The sequence below is a fragment of the Tachysurus vachellii genome, chromosome 11 (assembly GCF_030014155.1).
Source record: "Tachysurus vachellii isolate PV-2020 chromosome 11, HZAU_Pvac_v1, whole genome shotgun sequence".
Lineage (NCBI taxonomy): Eukaryota > Metazoa > Chordata > Actinopteri > Siluriformes > Bagridae > Tachysurus > Tachysurus vachellii.
In genome coordinates, this window is record NC_083470.1 from 6,435,001 (window position 1) to 6,456,307 (window position 21,307).

Sequence of the window (21,307 nt, forward strand, 5' to 3'; positions counted from 1 at the left end):
GCCAGCTCTCTTCGTAGAAAGAATTAATGCTGCTCATGCACTTGTTTCAGCCTGCTAAATGAGGAACAATGTACTGAATGAAGGGTGCCACACTTCTCTGAAGGTCAGCCGGCATTGTTTGCAGGCAAAGCGATTCCATTTCAGCGAGCAAATAAGGATGAGCGCATCACCGAGATCAAGCGGGCACCGCCGTTTTTGACGGGTATGAATTGAACCTCAGAACATTCAGTTCAACAGCTTCCTTATTTTGCGGACATGATCTAAAGACTAGACATCCGAACAAAACTAAACTATTCTAACGTGGCAGGAGTCAGGAGGAGTGGCGTCTGTCTCGGACTTGTTATACTGCACATACATCATGGTGGACAATTCAGCCAGCAGCTCCAGCCATTTAATTACACAATGTCAAAGGTCCTGAATGATTTATAACCACCTCATAGAGAACGTCACAGTGCTTTTTCAATACTATGAGCATCAGTCACCTGCCATTGCACAGCAACACCTCAGGGCTCTATTTACATTTAATATATAGGATTCTGCTTGAGTATTCCGCTGGAGTATTTGGAGACAGATTTAATTAAGTTATTTAATAGTAATGAATACGTAAACACCCTCAAACTGGAATAAAAAGATTTCAAACAAATCCGATCACTCAAACCATATGGACGTCTGAGATAGATGTTAGACAGGCTTTTGATTTAATACCAGGTGGAAAATATCTGTCAGCTGTTAAATTAGTATTATATACATATACTGTATATCTACTGATGGGGCAGTTTGTCAAAGGTCTTAAATGACTGATGAGAGAAGGCTGCTGAAGCAGTGCTACAGTCTGAAATGTAGCTGATGCTCATGTAACATTTTAAATTATGACTGGTCTACATATTACTTTTGTATTTTATACACTAAAGCAAGTGAATATGCTTTGTGTCGACTCGATCACACTGATGAACATCAAAATAAAGCAAAGTTTTTGAACCATGGCGTTATTTAACAAAGCAAAATGTCTAACTATTGAAGCAGGGAAGTTCGGAATCGGAAGATTTCCTCACAGTTTTAAAGTACCTTGAATTTTGTCGTTTCTTAGTAACATGATAAGCTGTATTTTTGTCTTCTTAACGTCATGATAGATGAAAAAGGAGAGGCTGCAGAGAGAGGATGGCTGTTTAAAGCTGTTATAATGTAAGCCATAAAAAGAACACAATGCTATAGATCAGTGGTCTTCACTATTTTTTTCATGTGAGCCACACTGATAGGACAAAGTCAATAGGAGAGCCACTTTCACCGCAAAGTATGCCAAGTTATTCAGTCTTAAATAGCTTATCTGCTTAAATACAATGTACAATATTGCAATACAATAATTACTCGAGTTGCGGATGATGCATGCTCCCCATCAGTTACCTCTTTTGTCACTGTCACATTGCTTTGTTGCTGTTCATTTTGTGCGCGGGATTGTTTGATAAGAAATCGATCCATTATTTAGTCCGTGTGTACAGTAAACACAAGTTTTTAACTAGCATGAAACACAAACTAGCTTCTGGCAGGCCGCCAAAAACTGGCTATTGCGGAACACAGTGAGTCAGTGACGAGTCAAATAATATATAAATATATATTATTATTTGTAATAGAGCACATTCGTTTTTCTATGCTTCCCTGATTGTTTTTAATGTTATTTAAATGAAAAATAAATTTTAACCACATGATCATATCATGGGGGCACGGTGGCTTAGTGGTTAGCATGTTTGCCTCACACCTCCAGGGTTGGGGGTTCGATTCCCGCCTCCGCCTTGTGTGTGTGGAGTTTGCATGTTCTCCCCGTGCCTCGGGGGTTTCCTCCGGGTACTCCGGTTTCTTCCCCCGGTCCAAAGACATGCATGGTAGGTTGATTGGCATCTCTGGAAAATTGTCCGTAGTGTGTGAGTGAATGAGAGTGTGTGTGTGCCCTGCGATGGGTTGGCACTCCGTCCAGGGTGTATCCTGCCTTGATGCCCGATGACGCCTGAGATAGGCACAGGCTCCCCGTGACCCCAGGTAGTTCGGATAAGCGGTAGAAAATGAGTGAGTGAGAGAGTGATCATATCATCGTATTATTTACTGCCATATTAAAGCTTGGCGAGCCGCAGGAGGCTCGCGAGCCGCGCAATGAGTAACACTGCTATAGAGGTTCCACTGTAAACTGAATAAAAATTTATGTCATTTTTTTAATAAATTTAAATTTTATTGACGTTGGAACTGATGTTGGACCCCATCACGAAGATATTTATTCCTTATATAATACAAATAGCCCACAACCACCACAACCCTTAAAGTGTTATGAGCTGATTTGAATCTTATCAGCATACAGACCGACACGTGCAAGTCAGGACTAAAACACAAGGGTCATGCTGTTACAGAAAAATAATCCCACCAACATTAAGATGAGTTTCTGTTACAAACACGAAGTGGATTATTTTTTCTTTAACTGCACATCCCACGTGTTTTATTCCTCTTATACCACAATGAATTATGTTGTTGTAGCTGTAAACCATAATGTCCACTTGAATGTAAGCATGTAACTAAAAAACGAGAAAGAAAGAGTGCAAAGTCTATAAAAGACTACAAAACTGACTCTGACACTGAAGACTAGTGCATAAATGTTCATCTTTGTTAAATAGCAAGTGGAGCATAATGTACTACTGTGAATATCCGGTTATTATAGACAACATATTAGAAATAAAAGATGCATTCCTTTGCTCCAATCACCGATCCTGCAACTCATCAGGTACCATATACAGAAATATTAGCATTCAACAAATTATATCAGCATTGAAATATGGAGCTGAAGCTGACTGGAGCTTATACGAGCATTTTTTCACTGATCTTGAATTTTATGATTTAAGAGATTTTTTCAGCATCTACAGCAGCAGCTTCAAAGCCCAGCCTGGTACAGTTATTTCCAGAGTGGCCCGCAGGTTCATGCTTGTCCTCCTCTCTTCTCTGCTTTGCTGTTTAGCCAATTATCCTCCCTCTCCACTTGTACATCCGCCTCCTCTCGACTTGACCGGGTAGTTTGAGAGCATTGCGCCCTCTAAAACACCTACACAGGACACAGTACGTACCCAGAACCAGCACAATACTAAACACATGAGTCACAGGCAGGTGCTGAAGAGAGGAGTGGGAGAAACAGCCAAAGGCCAAAGAAATCCATAGCCCCTGCCACACAAATCGATCATATACACGATAATAAAAAAAAATGGTGTAGGTGACAAGACGGACTACGACCGCCGGCGATAACCTACTGGGAGTTTTTAGAGTTCCCAGCACTTTGCTTTCAGTAAACAGTCACACGGATCTCGTTAAGTGGCCTCTTCTATACAGTGAGAGTGAGCACTAAGCTAAATAAATAAACTAAATAAACACAACTGCCACCATCTGCAGAGCTCTGAGTTGAAACCCAAGCTCGAGCTGAATGTAGAAGAGACAAAACTTCTACAGAATAATAGGTTAGAAAACACACAGAGGGTGTTAAAGGTCGACCAATGCTAGTCACAGGAAAAAGTGAGTTTAGCTAGCTAACAGAGAAATGAATTATACCCTGACCCAACTTATCACAATGACTGAAGTTATATGTAATTTGAAAGCAAACGTCAGAGTTATTCAGTTCATTAAGAGTTACTGTTTATCTGTATGTTATCTGTTCTAACTGTTTTAACTGTCTTGTAGCTTGTTAAATGACAGGTTTTGTTTACAATTAGCAATTAGCTTAAAATGGACAAAAAAAATCTTTTACATTTTCTTTAAATTTTTTTGTATTTTCTCCCTTTTTTTAAATGCTGTTTTGCAGGAACACTGGTGAAAAAAACAACCATATTCTTATCTTAATAATTTGCTACTTTGATTATTGTATATTATTTCCAATCTTCTGTGTATAACATACTTTCTAAACTTATTAACTAACTTGTTTCTGTAACATATGATCGCAATATTTTTTAGCAAATCTACACCAGAAAAAATTATGTTTAAAAATCGTCAGGAAAATGAATACTGACGTTCACACATTTTACTGGTATTGAACTGTGCTGTTAATATAGCATCCATTTACTGCTTTCATTACATCCCTAGAGAAATCCATACCATCCCGACAGTGTCATGTTCCTACTCAGCGAAACTAATCCAGTGCATCTGACTGATTAAACTCAGAAAAACAGATGAAGGCATCTGCTGCTTAGTTACACGTTCTGCTGCTTGTAACCAACAGTAAAATGTGCACTAGGCACCTGTTCCCTTCATGTCAGTGATTCAGTGAAGCCATTCCATTTGTGGTTCCTTGCTGACAGCATTAGGGCACAATACACCTGACAGCAGCCCTGCTCCTCTTCACGAGCCTCCTCACTGATGGGAGATGATTGCCAGCTCTGGAGCAATCCTTCATGCCGGCCGTCGTGTTTGGAATCCCAGCACTCTTGAGGACAGAAGGTTGGGCTCGTTAGCTTGGTCTGGTCCAGGAGGAGGATCAAGAGGAGGTACCCTATGAGCGCTTCCTTTTACGGTCATCTCTCTGAGAGCCGACAACAGGAGCAGAACTCGGTGCTGTTATCAATCACACTCTACAATGTGCATCCCGCCCGGCTTGATGTGAAGGGGGATTTCCTCATTTTCAACAGCTGTTACTAAAAGGCATGATTCAGTCACTTATTATTTCCATTGTGTCGTATAACAGATCGCCTCTTAAATCAGTCGGAAAGACTAGAAGACAGAGGAGGACAGGTTATCCTCAGTTGTGACCCTTTTGTGCTTCATGATCATTCTACATATTTAACTGACTATACAAAACTTCAAACAGAATCAACTTAATCGCTTTGTGCATTCATTTCTAATGTGTTGGCTGCTATAGTAAAACAATCAAGCAGCACATCTGGAGGTGTTTTAACTTTTATCTATTTAATATTAAAGAACACATCATACTTTTATCCTTTTATAGTTACGTTTAAAGACCTGAAACATCAAGTTAGTCCCATTTATCAGAGCTTTTTCCATCATCAGCACCTCTGACGGTTTCTGATGGAAGCGTCCACAAATAAACCACCTCAAAGCTAGTTAAATATTTTTATGTGGAGTTCCTGTTAGAGGTAAACTTTAACGGATCATAGCTATAGAAACGAATTAGGAAATGTTTTTTTGAAAGAGTTACATTGCACTAATCTGAAGGTTGGGGGTTCAACCACCAGCACTGCCAGGCTGAATTTCTTGGGCCCTTGAACAAGGCCCTTAACCCTGTGTGGTCCAGGGATGATGTCTCTGTGCTCCAACCCCAGCTGGGATACATCAAGAAAATTTAATTCAATTTAATTTGTGTAGCACAATAACAATGGACATTGCTGCAAAGCAGGTGTAAAGGAATATAAAAATTCAGAGAAAATGTTGACATTTAAATTGTTCCCTAATTAACAACTGTGACAAAGATAAAAACTCCTCAAGACAATATAAGGAAGAAACATTGAGAGGAACCAGACTCAAAAAGAAACCCATCCTCATCAGTCTTATCGGTGTAATTTCTGAATTCATTCCAGCTTTAATGTGAATTATTTTCTGTTGAAGTTATCAAATGTTCATTGATGCAGATGATGATTATGGATGATGGCTAAAGGCTGATGGTGCTTGATGATGGAGCGGCACAAAACTCAACATGGATGAAAAAAAATTCACAGTGCTGTAAAGTATATGTGATGAAATAAACAGGCTTTTGTGTAACTTCTTACTATTATTAAAACATGCTGAAACTACTGTCAGAGCTGCTGTCATGGAAAATCAAACAACACCTTCTGACATACGAGGATGAGGTCTGTACAAATATTTACTATCCAAACTTATACGTACGTTAAAACACACACAACCCTGTGAGGAGCTGACAGTCAAGATGGATTATGCTCTTTGTAATTCTGTTCACAAGAGTCCCAAGTGGCTTAAGTTCACGCAATCACTTCCAGACTGCATCCTGAGAAAGCTTGAATGTGAGCAAACACGTGAGGTTAGAAAATCCTGGTTTAAGGTTAAAGCCTCGCTTCATCTAAAGCCGATAACATGTGGACACTTGTCATTGTTCTGCATTATAGCTGTGTTTACCAACCTAATTGGCAATGCTGTGCAAGAAACATGTCCAAGCTTTCCAGAGTTTTTGAGATAAGACTCTAGGAGATTCTAGGAGCTCAGGGAAAAAGTGAGAGAAGATCTAAACCCACACATCTCACATCGGGTATCGAATGTGAAGATGCCTGAAAACAAACTTCACATGGTTGGAGACGATAACACAGGCGGTAAAATTAGATCTCCATTCTACAATGGCATGGGTGAGAGCAGATTGTCTGTCAAGTCTGAACACTGAATGTGATTTCTGCATTTTTTGCTGGACCTCATGGGAATTCTTCTGTTCTACCAATAACCACGAGCACAAATATGATCTATCTGCTGTCTGCGAGGGATTTCCAGGAGAAGCTGACATTGTTCTGACCTGTAGTCATTATCTGTATCAGTTACTGACACTGCTATTGTACGTTCAGGTAAATAATATGGCAAAAATATCATATCACAATACTGGAAAGTATATAAAAACAAAAATAGTGTTATTGGTAAAAAAAAATTTAGGATACAAAGAGCTAACCCAATTACAGCTAGATGTCTTCTGACTAGCAATAAACGTGTTAGCTTAGACCCTGATCACATGATATGTCATTTACTAGTTACTGTTATTTCTTTTAGAAGCATACAACAAGCTTGTGAAGTTATATTTCATGTCTATAAAATCAGATTAAGCAACTAATAGACACTAGATTTTGATTTCCTGAATGAAAAACCTATAAGGATTTAAGAATGATAGATTGGAGAAAGGAATGAAAGGAATGATGTAAATTGTTAAGTGTAAAAGAAAGGAGAGGAACAACAACATAAGAAAAAAGGAAGGAAGATAGAAGGGCACAGGAACATGAAAAAGTAAGAATGAAAATTTAGGTGGTCATAAAATGAGGGATAGAGACTGTGTGTGTGTGTGTGCCCTGCGATGGGTAGGCACTCCGCCCAGGGTGTATCCTGCCTTGATGCCCGATGACGCCTGAGATAGGCACAGGCTCCCCGTGACCCGAGGTAGTTCGGATAAGCGGTAGAAAATGAATGAATGATGAAAATGAGGGATAGAAAAATGCCATTAGATCAGAATAAAGGAAAGAATTAGAAAGAGGGGGCAATGACACAGTGATGAAAGGATGAAAAAAAATAAGAGGGAGCAGAGATAATGGTAGAGAGAGGGTACGTCTGAGCTGCGTGTGAGGTTGAAGCAGAGCAGCTGATTGGTCGAATGTGACATCATCAGCTGGAACGGACAAATCTCCCACTTGATTAATAATTAACCAGAATTGAATCCATAATAAAAAATATTAGAAAATATGGTGCTCAGATTGTAAACACTAATAAACAGCAGTCACTATCAGCATCTTCAAACTCAAGTGACTGCAAATCCGAATCTTTCCAGTGAGTCAGAACAATTGACTCAGCTCACCCGTAAGAGTCCACCCAAATGGTTCACTGTCGGTTTCTTCACCAGACTGAACCATTGACCTTGAAGTGCTTGTTCTTCTTCTTTACTTCAGTGACTGATATTATTTCATGAAATAACATTATTGCAATTTGGTGCATTTTTTAAAATCGATCAAAGTTTCATCAAGACACAAGAAACTGATCGGTGCTGTATTAATGTGATTGTTCCTGCTCTGTCTGTGCTTCATTAATAGGATTCTTCCTTTCCATTGATCCTGGGAACAGATCGCTTCTTCACCGAGCAGCAGGGTAGCAGATCCCCGTCACGCTGCATCATTCATGCTTCTCACACAAGTCTTAACATCGCTCTAACAAACAGCTCAGATGTAGAAGACGTTCCCATGGAATCATTTCGATTAAATTACACTTTAAGATTCACTTTTTAATCTACAATTAAAAAAGTATATGTAGGTCATTCAGGTCTCAATCGACATGAGGTTGACGCATTAAGGACCTGGTACAGAAACTGCAATTCTGTTATAATTACAACATAAAAAAACACAACATCAGGGACATGCTGATATATGATTATATACCTACCTCACACATAGAACACAAACAAACAAAAACAATGCATTCATATAGATCTTTGGAATAGCTTTCCTGATCATGTTTGGGGCTCAGACACACGTTCCCAGTTTAAATGTAGATTGCAGACATATCTCTTTAGTCACATAAATACTTACACTTAGACATACACATAATACTTCCCATAATCTTATGCTGTAGCACATCTGATTAAATGCACATTATCATTTAGTGCTTGCTAATATTATGAACTGCAGCTACGCTAATTCCTCTCCACTGCATCTCTTTTTTTACCCATCCCGAGGCATACAGAGATTGTACCAGCTTCAGCTGTGTTCTGTTTCAGAAAGATTTTGGACCTTCACTGAGATGAGGCCAACACTGTGAGGATCCTGAGGCATCTAAAGAGTAAAGTATTCCGACATTGTAAGAGGAGATACAAACTCCATGTGGTCTTTGAGGACAACAACCTCCTCATCAATCCACAATTGAGGGACTGTATATTTATAATCACACCCTCTAGTGTCAGCCAAATATAGGATGAGGTTCACTTTTGAGTCTGGTTCCTCTCAAGGTTTCTTCCTCCTCCATCTAAGGGAGTTTTTCCTCACCACAGTCGCCTCAGTCACCTCAGGCTTGTTCATTAGGGATAAATACAAACACATTTAATTATAAGTCTAATATTAATCTTGAACTTTTATTTTATATTAATATTTGTATAATATTAATTTATTTGTATTATGCTTCTTGTGATCTGTAAAGCTGCTTTGAGACAATGTCCATTGTTAAAAGCGCTATACAAATAAATTTGAATTGAAGTGAATATAAGGGAAATTTCTACATTCTATTACATTCTCATTTTATTCTCATTGCATTCACCACTACTATATGTTTATTATATTTTCTTATATGTCATTATATTCTATTTCTTCTCTTTCTACTATAAGTGTTTGTGTCCTTTGTCCTTAAGTCCATTGCTGGTTCTGTTTGTTGTTGCATTTTCCACTTAAAGCTTTTGGCAGATTTTCATCCAGAGCGACTGACATTTAATTAATTTTTTAGAGAACTGAGCAATTGAGGGTTAACCATTTAAGGGCCTTGCTCAAGGGCCCAGCAGTGGATGCTTGGTAGACCTGTTACCTAGGATACAAACTCACAACCTTTCAATCAGTGGTCCAGCACATTAACCACTAAGCCTCGGGCTATCACATCCCTATTGCACTATGGGACGAGAAACAAAGAAAAAAATCATTTCATTACATTTCTGTAAGTGAAGTGACATACGGCTAAGTACGGTGACCCATACTCAAAATTCGTTCTCTGCATTTAACCCATCCAAAGTGCACACACACAGCAGTGAACACACACACACTGTGAACACACACCCGGAGCAGTGGGCAGCCATTTATGCTGCGGCGCCCAGGGGGCAGTTGGGGTTGGTTCGGTGCCTTGCTCAAGGGCACCTCAGTCATGGCCGGCCCGAGACTCGAACCCACAACCTTAGGGTTAGGAGTCAAACTACCCATTAGGCCATGACTTCCCCATTTCATTGGATGTAAAATGTATGTGACAAATAAAAGACCTTGAAAGTACAGTGAATCTATGTGGACCGTCAATCACATCACACATGGCAATACTCCATTACGACAACGAGGAAAGGGGACGTGAGGTTATGTGACCTCCATGAAGAACTCAACACCTGTCATCGTTACTATTGTCACTGTGAACTATATATAACACATTCCATAAAGCTGATATAAATAAAATCGACCACTACGCTAGAACAAAAGAAAAAAATATGAAGCACAGAAAGAGTACAAGCAACACCAACAGCCCACGCTCGTACTCTGAGTTTCAGCCTGGATTAACAGTTTTGTAAAAAATACCATACATGACACCATGAATGTAAAAGCTGGCAAAAAGCTAGCACACAAAATTCTCCTCGCAAACTTCCAGAAGTGGCAGGATGGAAATATATCAAAGCCATAATCCGTTCTTCATTCCACCATGCGTGTGAGCTCTTCTATATTTCTGCGCATGTGGAAAGGTGCTGATGGAGCAGAGGGCTGTGTGAATTATGTGTGAGCACATCGTGTGTGTGTGTGTGTGTGTGTGTGTGTGTGTGTGTGTGTGTGTGTGTGTGTGTGTGTGTTTGTGTGTGTGTGTATGAGCGGGAGGAATGATAGACTGAAAATTCGTAGGCTGGACAAAAGCTCTTCTAGTGGCATGTAATGTGTGTGAGTGTGTGTATGAGTGTGTGTAAATGTGTGTATACTGTAAGTGCGAGTATGTGTGAGTGTATGTGTGTGTGTAGCGTCTCTCAGTAGTCAATCAAAGCACAGAAAAACACACAGCACCCTGCATTCACAGCCATTGTTACATAACATGCTATTTAAATTTCTCCTAACAACCATCAGTCTTACCAGCTACCTCCACGATGTCCCCAGGGACGATGTCTTTGGCCTTGATCCTCTGCACCGTCTTCCTGTCCTGTCTGTAGACTTTCCCCATCTCTGGCTCGTACTCTTTAAGTGCCTCGATGGCATTTTCTGCGTTACGCTCCTGTCAGGTTTTTAAAGAAACAAGACACAGGGGACGCTTGTTGGCTGTAAACTGCGTAGACTCAACCATACTGATTGATTCACGTGTATAACTGCAGCACAGGGTCTTTACTGAATTTTCACATTATGTAAACCATAGATTCATTATTCGTGTGTCATTTTTTTGTGAGAGAGAAGAGCTTTTTTGGCAAGATTTAAACTTTAGACACCTTATTTAGCTTATTGAAGCAAGAGGAAGAGTCTTGATTCATTATAAATTTAATCAAGGTTTTGCTTTTGGGAACATTGTGAGGAAAAAAATCTATTTCTAGACTAAGTAAGTTGTTAAAGGTGTAGTTTTCTAATTTATATTACTTTCTATTCAAAACTAGCCTCTTTAAAGCTAGTATTGAAACAGGGAATGGAGCTTTGGGGCAGGGCTTCATGGTGTAAAGGGCTCTAAATATTTACAAACTGCTCCTTTAAGAAGTGTGCAAGACAGTGGGACCTCAGAAATGAGTGCGTGCCAGTTTCAACTCACCTGCCACACACCGACAATGGCGTTGGCTATGAGAATTAATAGGATTACAAAAGGCTCCACGAAGGCTGTTATCGTCTCTTCGCCTTCCTCAAACCAGGCTAAAACCTAGAGAGAAACACACAGAGATGCCGTTATTTCATATCAACACGGATCACATGACTACAGTTCATTTTCGACTGTGTGATTTCAGAAGTCTTTTTAAGATTTTTACTTGTACGATAACGTCAGATTCTCCATGTCAGATTATACTGTAAAAGACTGCTTACATCATTAATTAGGGAAGATAATGGAGCTGTGTAAACACAAAGATTTGTTAAAGTGAGCTTGAGGCAATACAGATATTATTTTCTGTCCATTAGTGTGCTCCGTTTACATTTCTCCATGCTAGTATCTGTCCAGAGAGTTTTTAGATTTTAGATGAGTGTTGTAGCAGGGGACACTAGCTGAGATTTGAATAAACTGTCAGCACTTTGTCCACAGTTGTGCTCTAGCACTAAATCAGCTGCTAGTCAGACTGTCATGTTATACTACTGTATGCCCTCTTTAAGAACTCCAAATGTACAACGTAAACCTGGCTTAAGACTTTTGAGCTGTATTTCCGAGGACTACAGAGTTTATAGTGTCGCAACACTGCAGAGACTAGTTTTTTCTCTCTTCACAACACACCCTGAAGGTCTTTGTTAATTAGGTGATGAGTTTAATAAGGTGTATTAATGAAGAAATGAGGTCAGATGCTAAACTCTGCAGTGCTGTGATTCTACAGGATGGAAGTCTGATATAGAATCATTAAAGGTATGGATTCTACCTTTGGTTCTTCAGCACAACACACACACACACACACACACACACTTACACACTCTTACACACTCTTACACACTCTTACACACTCTTACACACTCTTATACACTCTTACACACTCTTACACACACACACACACTCTTACACACACTCTTACACACACACACAGTAATAAACAATGGTCACATGACAATTTACAGACTGAAAACACTGCCTTCTATTTTCAGTACCAAACAATAAAACCGTGTAAATACATGACTCTGTACTCTTTACATGCCTATCTTGTTTACAGACACTGAGCTAAAACTCCAGACGTAATACATACAGTTTAGGTTTAGTATTACACTTGTTTGTCTTAAAGGTGCCAGACATTAAAGCCTGGCACAGCAAGCCTTCATCCTTCGCTCGAGTGAACGCTGCCTGTTTCTCAAAAGCCTTTTCTGTTGCTGTTTTATATGCAAAAAGCCGCCATCTGCAGTGATTCATCTCTCACTGGAAATGCAAGGCAGCCATCAAAGCATGACCAAGCCGATCGGCTGACAAGTCCCACAAAGCGGTGGGGAAATTCTGGAGTGCAAAAACACTGTGCTGCACAGAAGAACGCCTCTGCTGCAGTCTGGCTTCCTTCACAATCCTAATGTAATAAAATTACATGCAGATTCTCGGCTTTGGTCTCTGTCTTACAGAATGAATAGCTACACAAAAACTCAAAAAAATGCCAGAATACAAAAGAGCAGATATAAAAAATATATTATTTGAGAGGAAGCAAGCTAAAGCAACAGGAATGAATTAAAGATTCTACTCAGATGATGCTGATTCATTTTCTGTAACAGCAGCACCGACAGTAGTTCCAGCTCCAAGTTTATATGAACATACTTGTTCTGATACATTATTGTTTCTATAATAACGCATTAAAATAGTTAAAAACATCGTAGATATGATCAGTTTATTTAGCATTTATGGAAGGAGTCTCCAGTAACAGAGGAACAGGACAAATGATTTAAATTTATCATTGATTAAAAAAAAAAGACATTAACATTAACTCCCCTTTGTGTCAGGTCACATCACACCCCACAGTGGTTGTTTTTCTATAACAACGCATCCCCAAATGTTTTACTCCTTAATTAATGCAGCCATTCAATCTTTTTTATTCCAGAGATTACTTAAATGCACCATTGTAAAATGTGAATACAAACCATTTCATGTCACATCAAGAAAACAACATCTAGTTTGATTAAAAATGTGATGAGAATAAAGTCATTTTCATTCATTCATTCATTTTCTACCGCTTATCCGAACTACCTCGGGTCACAGGGAGCCTGTGCCTATCTCAGGCGTCATCGGGCATCAAGGCAGGATACACCCTGGACGGAGTGACAACCCATCACAGGGCACACACACACTCTCATTCACTCACACACTATGGACAATTTTCCAGAGATGCCAATCAACCTACCATGCATGTCTTTGGAAACCAGAGTACCCGGAGGAAACCCCCGAGGCACGGGAAGAACATGCAAACTCCACACACACAAGGCGGAGGCGGGAATCGAACCCCCAACCCTGGAGGTGTGAGGCAAACGTGCTAACCACTAAGCCACCTAAGCCACCGACGTTATTTTTGGAATCTTTTCGATTGAACTGAGCAGTTCAAACTGGATCCCAGTTTCAGCATCATGATCCTTTGCAACAATAAGATGTGCAGTAAATAATGTCTATAGAATTTTCCTCCCAAAAAAGAAGACACAGCCAAACAACCGAAGCAACCATCTTCCACACGACCCAACCGTTTGGTGCTTAGTGCCACTGGCCAATACTTCATACTGAACAATGAATAATTCTTTCACTCCTTCACAATTAAACCAGCTGCTGGAACCCAACATCCCAATGAAGGTCAGAAGCTAAATCTGTCCTGTAGCGATACCCTCCTGTCTAATGTGTTCTGGGAGAGCTGTCACAAAGCAAAGCGCAACACCTCGCTATCTCTACACTGCATAGTGGGCATCTGACTCTCATGCCTCTGCCTGCTGGGAGTTAGAGAGCAGCCCACGCAGTCGTGTGGTTCAGAGTTCACTACAACCACCGGAGCTCACAGACTTAACAGCTTCACTCACCGCTGACGTCAGTCACACAGCAAACTACACACTCACAATGCTACAGCAATCTGAGGAGGACAAATGGGGGGGACAAGAGATGGGTCTAGTAAAAAGAAAGAAAGAAAGAAAGAAAGAAAGAAAGAAAGAAAGAAAGAAAGAAAGATACATTTAAGAAGAGAGATGGGAGGAGAAAAAGGATAGAACAAAAACAAAAGAAGAACAAAAAAAATGAAGAAACCTGTAAGAATTAGTAATGAATATGAATTAAAATTAAAAATTAAAATGATTGAAATTTGAAAATACGTGAAAAACAAAAATAGAAAATGAAATAAAAATGAGACAAAAGGAAATAGAGAGCAAGGGAGTCAACAAGAAAGATACAGCACAACAGACATAAAAGGGAAGTGAAGAAACAAAGACAGACAAATAGAAAAGGGGATTTACGCCACTTTCTCCAGAAGCATTTGAAGCTAATGAAAGGAGTCTTAACACGTTAGAGTGAGGCAGCAGCATCCGGCTCAGACGTTTTGTTTGGTGGACAGTGACAGACACTCGATCGCAGTGAATGTTGTTTTCACCATTCCTGAGCAGGAGCAGCTTTCTCAGCTGTCTAACCTCCTGATCTGTGAGCAACTCAAGTCACAGACATGGAACGACACGCGTTTACACCTCCACATGCGATCATGACCGCAGGAAAACGCACACGCACACACACATACACACACACACCCACACACACATACACACACATACACATACACAAACACACACATACACAAACACACACATATACTCACATACACACACCCAAGTCTGTTATAGCAAACACAATGTTAATTTGATTTGGGTGTTTTTCCAGAAATTAGACATATATCCTTTATATTTTAATACATTTAACATATAATCATTAATAATTAATTTAACACACAAATTCTTGCTCATTTTCTACTTACAAATGAAATACAAGCAGCAAGCAGGAGGATCCGCACAAGTAAATCCTCAAACTGCTCAATGACCAGCTCCCATAATGACTTTCCTAAGTGACAGGAGAATAAAAAAACATCCATTATAATAAACTGCCATGCAAATTATTTAAGACTATTTTAAAACAAATGTCTTGATTAGTAAATAAGATAATTACCTTCTTCAGCAGGCAATTCTGCACACAGAGAAGAGAAGAGAAGAGAAGAGAAGAGAAGAGAAGAGAAGAGAAGAGAAGAGAAGAGAAGAGAAGAGAAAAAATGATAATATTAGAAATGCATATACTAATTATTAACATTATTATTAACTACTAACAAATAGGAAGTATTGATTAAATGCACATTTACTAAACTAAGGAATAAAGCACAACATGGCATGTTTATATTAGTAAACAAACAATAATACAAATTTAATCATATTTTTTTCAATACCGTTTCACACTGAAATGATTTATTCCTCTTATACAACAGTATAAGACAACAATTTGTCAACAATTTATCAACACGACCCATAAATATTTATTAAAGGACATTTCATGATACTTTGTGGAATATCAGTGAAGCAACTACGTCAGTTGCTAAATAGTGTTTAAAGCCTCTGGCCTGTTTAAATTTACCTCACAGAAAATGAGCAAGTAGAAATACAATTCTTAAATGTTAAACCGTCAAATTGTTCCTAAGAACATATGTCACTATGTTTAAGAACTTGTAAAAGTCAGTTAGTGAGCATGATGGTAGGGACGCAACTGCACACTCTGCCACTGTAAATCCACCCCTGCTCAGGAGACATGCTTTTACTTTGGGTTCAGATAAGAAATATATGCACTGTCTTTCTGCTGTATCCAGTGTGAGCTCTATTTCCTATTGTAAAAACCGCAAAGAAATCTCGGTCAGTAACTTTAATATAAATACCTTAATTTACTAAAAATTCCTGCATTGTTTTGGTTACTTCTACAAAAGGTGATTTATTTATTTAACTGTAATTTTTTTTGATACTAAAAAAATTTTGGCACAAAAAATATACTAAGTCCAGGACCTCAGTTTGTTTGAAAGCCAAAGTAAAGAGAGAGAGAGAGAGAGAGAGAGAGAGAGAGAGAGAGAGAGAGAGAGAGAGAGAGAGAGAGAGAGAGGATGAAGGAGACCAACATTCATACATTTCTCATGCTATTTACAGTTCATGAACTTCTGAAGAACATTTTGTCAAAACGATACAAAATTATGAACTTTAAAAACTTTCCTTTAAAACATAAACCAGCTTATCTCTTACCTTATTTGGATTAAACTCGTTCAATTTCAGTGACAGGTTAACAAATGAATATAACTCTGATAATAATAAGTAAAACAACTTAACACATACTATCACTACTAAAGCACAGTAAGTGGACCCAGTTTCTACATGTTATGATGCCCTGGAGATTCACAGACTCCACTTTAATGGTCACTGCTGTAAGGGTTTTCAAATCTGAACGTACGCTGAACTGTATTTTCGGATACAGTCTTTATGTTTTTTATGTTCTGTTCACATCTTGGCAGTGGACATACAGTTCAAAGTTCATACTGACTTTGTGGAGCTCAAGCATAAGAGATATCTGAAATGAGTGAATGTTGAATATGCCTATGTTATAAAAGACACACAAAACCACCTGTCATGTCTGGGGTTGCTCCTACCGGCATGTATGAGCAAAAATGTTGCCTTATTTGGAGAAGATTAGTTTTACATACGAAGGTATTACTGGGGTATTGTGGGATTTTGGTCTTGTCTGAATCTATCATGTCAGAATGAACCGAAAAAAATTAATCCATACTTCACCTAGTAAAAAAAAAAAAGTGTGTCAGTTCAGCTACTCAGCTACAGCTATGAAGAAATACTTCAGGGTGATTTAATTTTTTGATTAAAAGTTTTTGAGTTCCTAGTACATCTATGTCCTACATACATGTTATGGTCATATGACCTACTTATGATTACACAATTTGTTAATATTCATATGAGATATACATAATAGGAATGTTTTTTTAAAGCAACATCCGTGTGTACACTCCAGTGAAGACACTTTTATCTCTGTAATTTCCCATACAGAGATCCCATGTGAATCAACCATAAATACTAAAAACACATTCTATAGTAACATTACTTAACGGCGTGATGCCCAGAAAATGCATTCCATCCAAACAGTACTTAAGAATTTGAGAGAATAATTCTTTCCACTAACAGATCAGATTAAAAACAAACACTGGATTAAAATGGACAAATGGTCAGTTCAGTCCTTTTTGGTGAGAGCTTGTTAAACAGCTTGAGTGAAGTTTTTGCAAGGTGAAAAGGGTGAAAGGAGCCAGTCGCCTATAGTTAGATGGCCTTATTCTGCGCTGAACAGAACCTGCTCATATGCTCATATGTTATACTGAGCACCTCGTACATCTGCCTTTAGATGTACACTGTTATTATATGTTTACTTTGTTTGTTTAGTGTCTGGAGACTTTTTTTTACACTGTATGGTGAATATGACATTAAAGATTTTAATTAAAATAAATTAGAAATGCTTTGACATGGCCAGAGTTAATATATCCCTAGGTATAGCAGATACACCAAAGAAGTGTTTTTTTTTGTTTGTTTGTTTGTTTGTTTTGTTTTGTTTTTGTTTGTTTTTTTAATAGAGAAAATGAGCCAAGCACATGACATTTTATGTGGGAAAAAAAAAACATTTTAGATATAAAATAAAAATAAAAAATATCTTATTTTGAAGGTTAAATGAGTTTGTAGGAAATAATTAAATCTGTGACGTCATTACAAATCCGTATGTAAATTACTGTATTATGACGAAATGGGCAAAAAAAAATATGACGTGAGTTATGACGTCATTGCATTCACAGGTCGGGGAAAAAACTCTCACTGTCTCACAGCACTGTTTATATGCAGTGTTTTGAGTTCTAAATGTGTCAGAAAATGGGGTCTAAAAGCACCTACGTACCGTTTGGACCCCACTTCTCTTTCTGGCGTTTGACTTGGTCCAGCGACAGCCCCGTGCTCTCGTTCACGTTAAAATAGCTGTAAACTTCCTCCACGCTCTTGATGTGAGCGTTCTCCATGGCTAAGGTGGAATGGACAGGTCTCAGATCAGAACACAAAGCAAATCCTTTCCTTCAGCAGGGAATCAGAACGCGTTGTGTTTCTCAGCGTGCACCGTAAACATTGACGTGAGCGCGAGCTGAGAGAAAGACGAGCCTGAAAGTTGTGCTGCTGAGACGGAGGAAAGATGCGGAGGATTTCCAGGGAACCTTATCCAAAAATATATGTATATATATATATATATATATATAAAAGAAACCAAGAAAGAAAACAGGTCTGATGTGTGTTTCCCTGAAGATGTGGGAGCTGAGAGAAAGAGAGACAGAGGGAAAAAGAAAGACAGACAGACGGAAAGAGAGACGTCCTCGCTCAGTACATCACATCCAGTCAGTCCGAGTGCGCGCGCTCTGTCAGTACACGAGTCTCCGTGCGTCTCCGTGCGTCTCCGCGCGTCTCCGCTGAGTCCTGCTGGTCAAAGGCAAGTCGGCGCAGCGTTTACTCTTGTTTTATCGCGTGAGCTCCGCCGCTGCCGCCCCTCCTCGACTCACGAGCCGCAGACTGAGCCCGCTCATTGGAGCTCGTGCGACGAGCCATCAGTGACAACCACATAAAGGCTGTATCTCAACTTACCCTCCTACCTACTGTACCTACCTCATTATGAAGATGCAAGACGCTAGTGAAGTGTTTCAGCAAAGAATAAATATGTGTATATATATATATATATATATATATATATATATATATATATATATATATATATATATATATATATATATAATGAAGTGTTTCTTTGCTGGACCACTTCACTAGCGTCTTGCATCTTCATAATTCATCTTCATATATATAAATATATAAATATATATATATATATATATATATATAAGTTGTAGAATTTTAGCCAGTTTTTCTTACATTTCGGAATTCTTTGCTCATGAGTCATGATTGTATGTTTGGATTGGACCGGTTGCACTTAGAGGTGGGGGAATGTAATTAGGACCTATATGTAATCACCTGGAACAATTATGCCGTAATTTAAATTCTATAAAATAGCCAGGTAATACACACTGTATTGTCAAATTATGTAGAAACCTAACAACCGAACACCCGCTTTATGGTATAACAGACTTCACTGTTCTGAGAAGGCTTTTACTAGATTTTCCTAATTGTGGTTATGGTGATTTGCTCATCACACAAAAGTACAAGACTTTGAGCACTGATATCCGGCTTGGCTGCTGCAAAGTCAACGTTCCAGTCGATCCTAAAGGTGTTCAGTGGAGTTGAGGTCAGCGATCTGCAGAGGCTTCTCTTGGGCTTCCATTCCAACCTTCCTACCAAACCTTGCGCACAGAATCAACGTTATGCTTGGATCGGTTCCGTCAGCTGTGTTTCAGTGAAAGGAATTTTTAATGCGGGGGATGTGGTAGCTTGGTGGTTAAGGTGTTGGGTTACCAAGCGGAAGGTTGTGAGTTCAATTCCTACATCCACCGAGCTGCCACTGCTGGGCCCCTGAGCAAGGCCCTTAACCCTCAATTGCTCATTTGTAAAAAATGAGATAAAATGTAAGTCGCTCTGGATAAGGGCGTCTGCTAAATGCTGTAAATGTAAATGTAATGCTAGAGCGTACAGAAAATGATCTATTTCCAACTTTTAGCAACAATTCTATGTGCAAGAACATGTTATGTTCATGTGTTACCCTTGGCTACCCTGTTACCCTACTTTTAACTTCATGCTTACATTTAGTAGCAAAAAGTATGTATTCATAAGATAAACAAACAAAAAAATAGGGAATAAAGTATTTGGACATCACAAATGACCAACATTAGTACTTTGTTGCCAAGCATGTTAGCAATCACAGCATCAAGTCTAAAGAGGTAATTGGCTTTTTGAAGAAAAAAGCTGCCTGTATGACATACCCTATATGGTCAAAAATGTTCACCCAATCCAAAACCATGTATATTAACCTTGAGTTTGTCCACCACACATTCCCCCTGCTCTTATAACTGCCCCCACTCTTCTTTCCACTAGATTTTGAAGCTTGATTGTAAGGTATTTTCGGCTCATCTTACAAATCTTTTCAAGTGATTGCTGGCTTTTCTCTTAACTTCGTTAACATTAGTCTGAGAGTTTGTTGTGAAATCTTGTATGGTACACCTGTCCAAGGACCAGACCCGAGAGACGATTACAGAGAGAGCTCACACTGGATACAGCAGAAAGACAGTGCATATATTTCTTATCTGAACCCAAAGTAAAAGCATGTCTCCTGAGCAGTGGTGGATTTACAGTGGCAGAGTGGGCAGTTGCCTCCCTACCATCATGCTCACTGACTTTTACAAATTCTTAAACATAGTGACATATGTTCTTAGGAACAATTTCACAGACATGTATGTTTAATTTGATATAGATACAGTGTTTAATAATTTCATCCCTGACCTCTTTAGGAAGAAGCCTCTTCATATCGAACAAAACTGACATTTCTTTTCTAATGACACCAGGAGGTTTTTTGAAGCATTAACACATTGAATTTGAGTGTCCTTAAATACATGTGCACTTCATATGAGCATTCAATCATACAAGCATGAATGAAGATTATTTTTGTGGCCTTCAGGGTGCCATAAGACCCAGTAAGCAAAAGTTAGAATGTTTAAAACATGCGGTAAAACAGCTATCTTTGCCAAGTGGACCTCATGACCCCTGTTTCTATTTTAAAAAGCTGCTGTTCCTGATAGTGCTGTCATGTATATTGCCAAGTAACAGGACACATCTTACAGTTTTGACAAGTAGATATCGATCAAATGGTTCCGCTGCATGCCAGTCGATGCCTAGGACACCCACACATGACTAGTCCCATTTGTTCTATTCCCAAACGTCAGCCAGATGTTGACTGCTGCAGTGCTTTTATTCTACTCTCTGGTGACTTTCAGTTGAGTTAAATGTAGACTATATTAAGCACTTTAAATGCCCTTTAGTAGGGGGACAATTTATTATAGCACTGCATTATAACAACAAATCAGACACTGATCATCAACAAATCATACTTAGTACTGTGAGATCAAACATTTGGAAAAGTTCATGGTATGAAAGGTTGCCCTAAAATATACTGTTCACCTCATATTATCTTTGGTTTAGCAAACTGGGCCACTGCCTATAGAACATTAGTATTCTATAGTGTGATATATCTGGTTGTACCACAATTG

At 38.9% G+C, this 21,307-nt stretch overlaps 1 protein-coding gene across 2 annotated transcripts in view; it reads right to left on the reverse strand.

The window, feature by feature from the left end:
* The window catches only part of atp2a2a (ATPase sarcoplasmic/endoplasmic reticulum Ca2+ transporting 2a), a 36,331-nt gene extending 17,731 nt beyond the window's left edge, over positions 1-18,600 (reverse strand). For both annotated transcript variants that reach the window (XM_060881013.1, XM_060881012.1), the window contains exons 1-5: positions 18,016-18,600; positions 15,211-15,228; positions 15,023-15,105; positions 11,176-11,280; positions 10,518-10,656 (exon numbers count right to left, since the gene is read on the reverse strand). In XM_060881013.1, the coding sequence (XP_060736996.1) occupies positions 10,518-10,656; positions 11,176-11,280; positions 15,023-15,105; positions 15,211-15,228; positions 18,016-18,133 (463 nt within the window). In that variant the 5' untranslated portion in view covers positions 18,134-18,600. The remainder of the gene's footprint in view (positions 1-10,517; positions 10,657-11,175; positions 11,281-15,022; positions 15,106-15,210; positions 15,229-18,015) is intronic.
* Between the last annotated feature and the right edge of the window lie 2,707 nt (positions 18,601-21,307).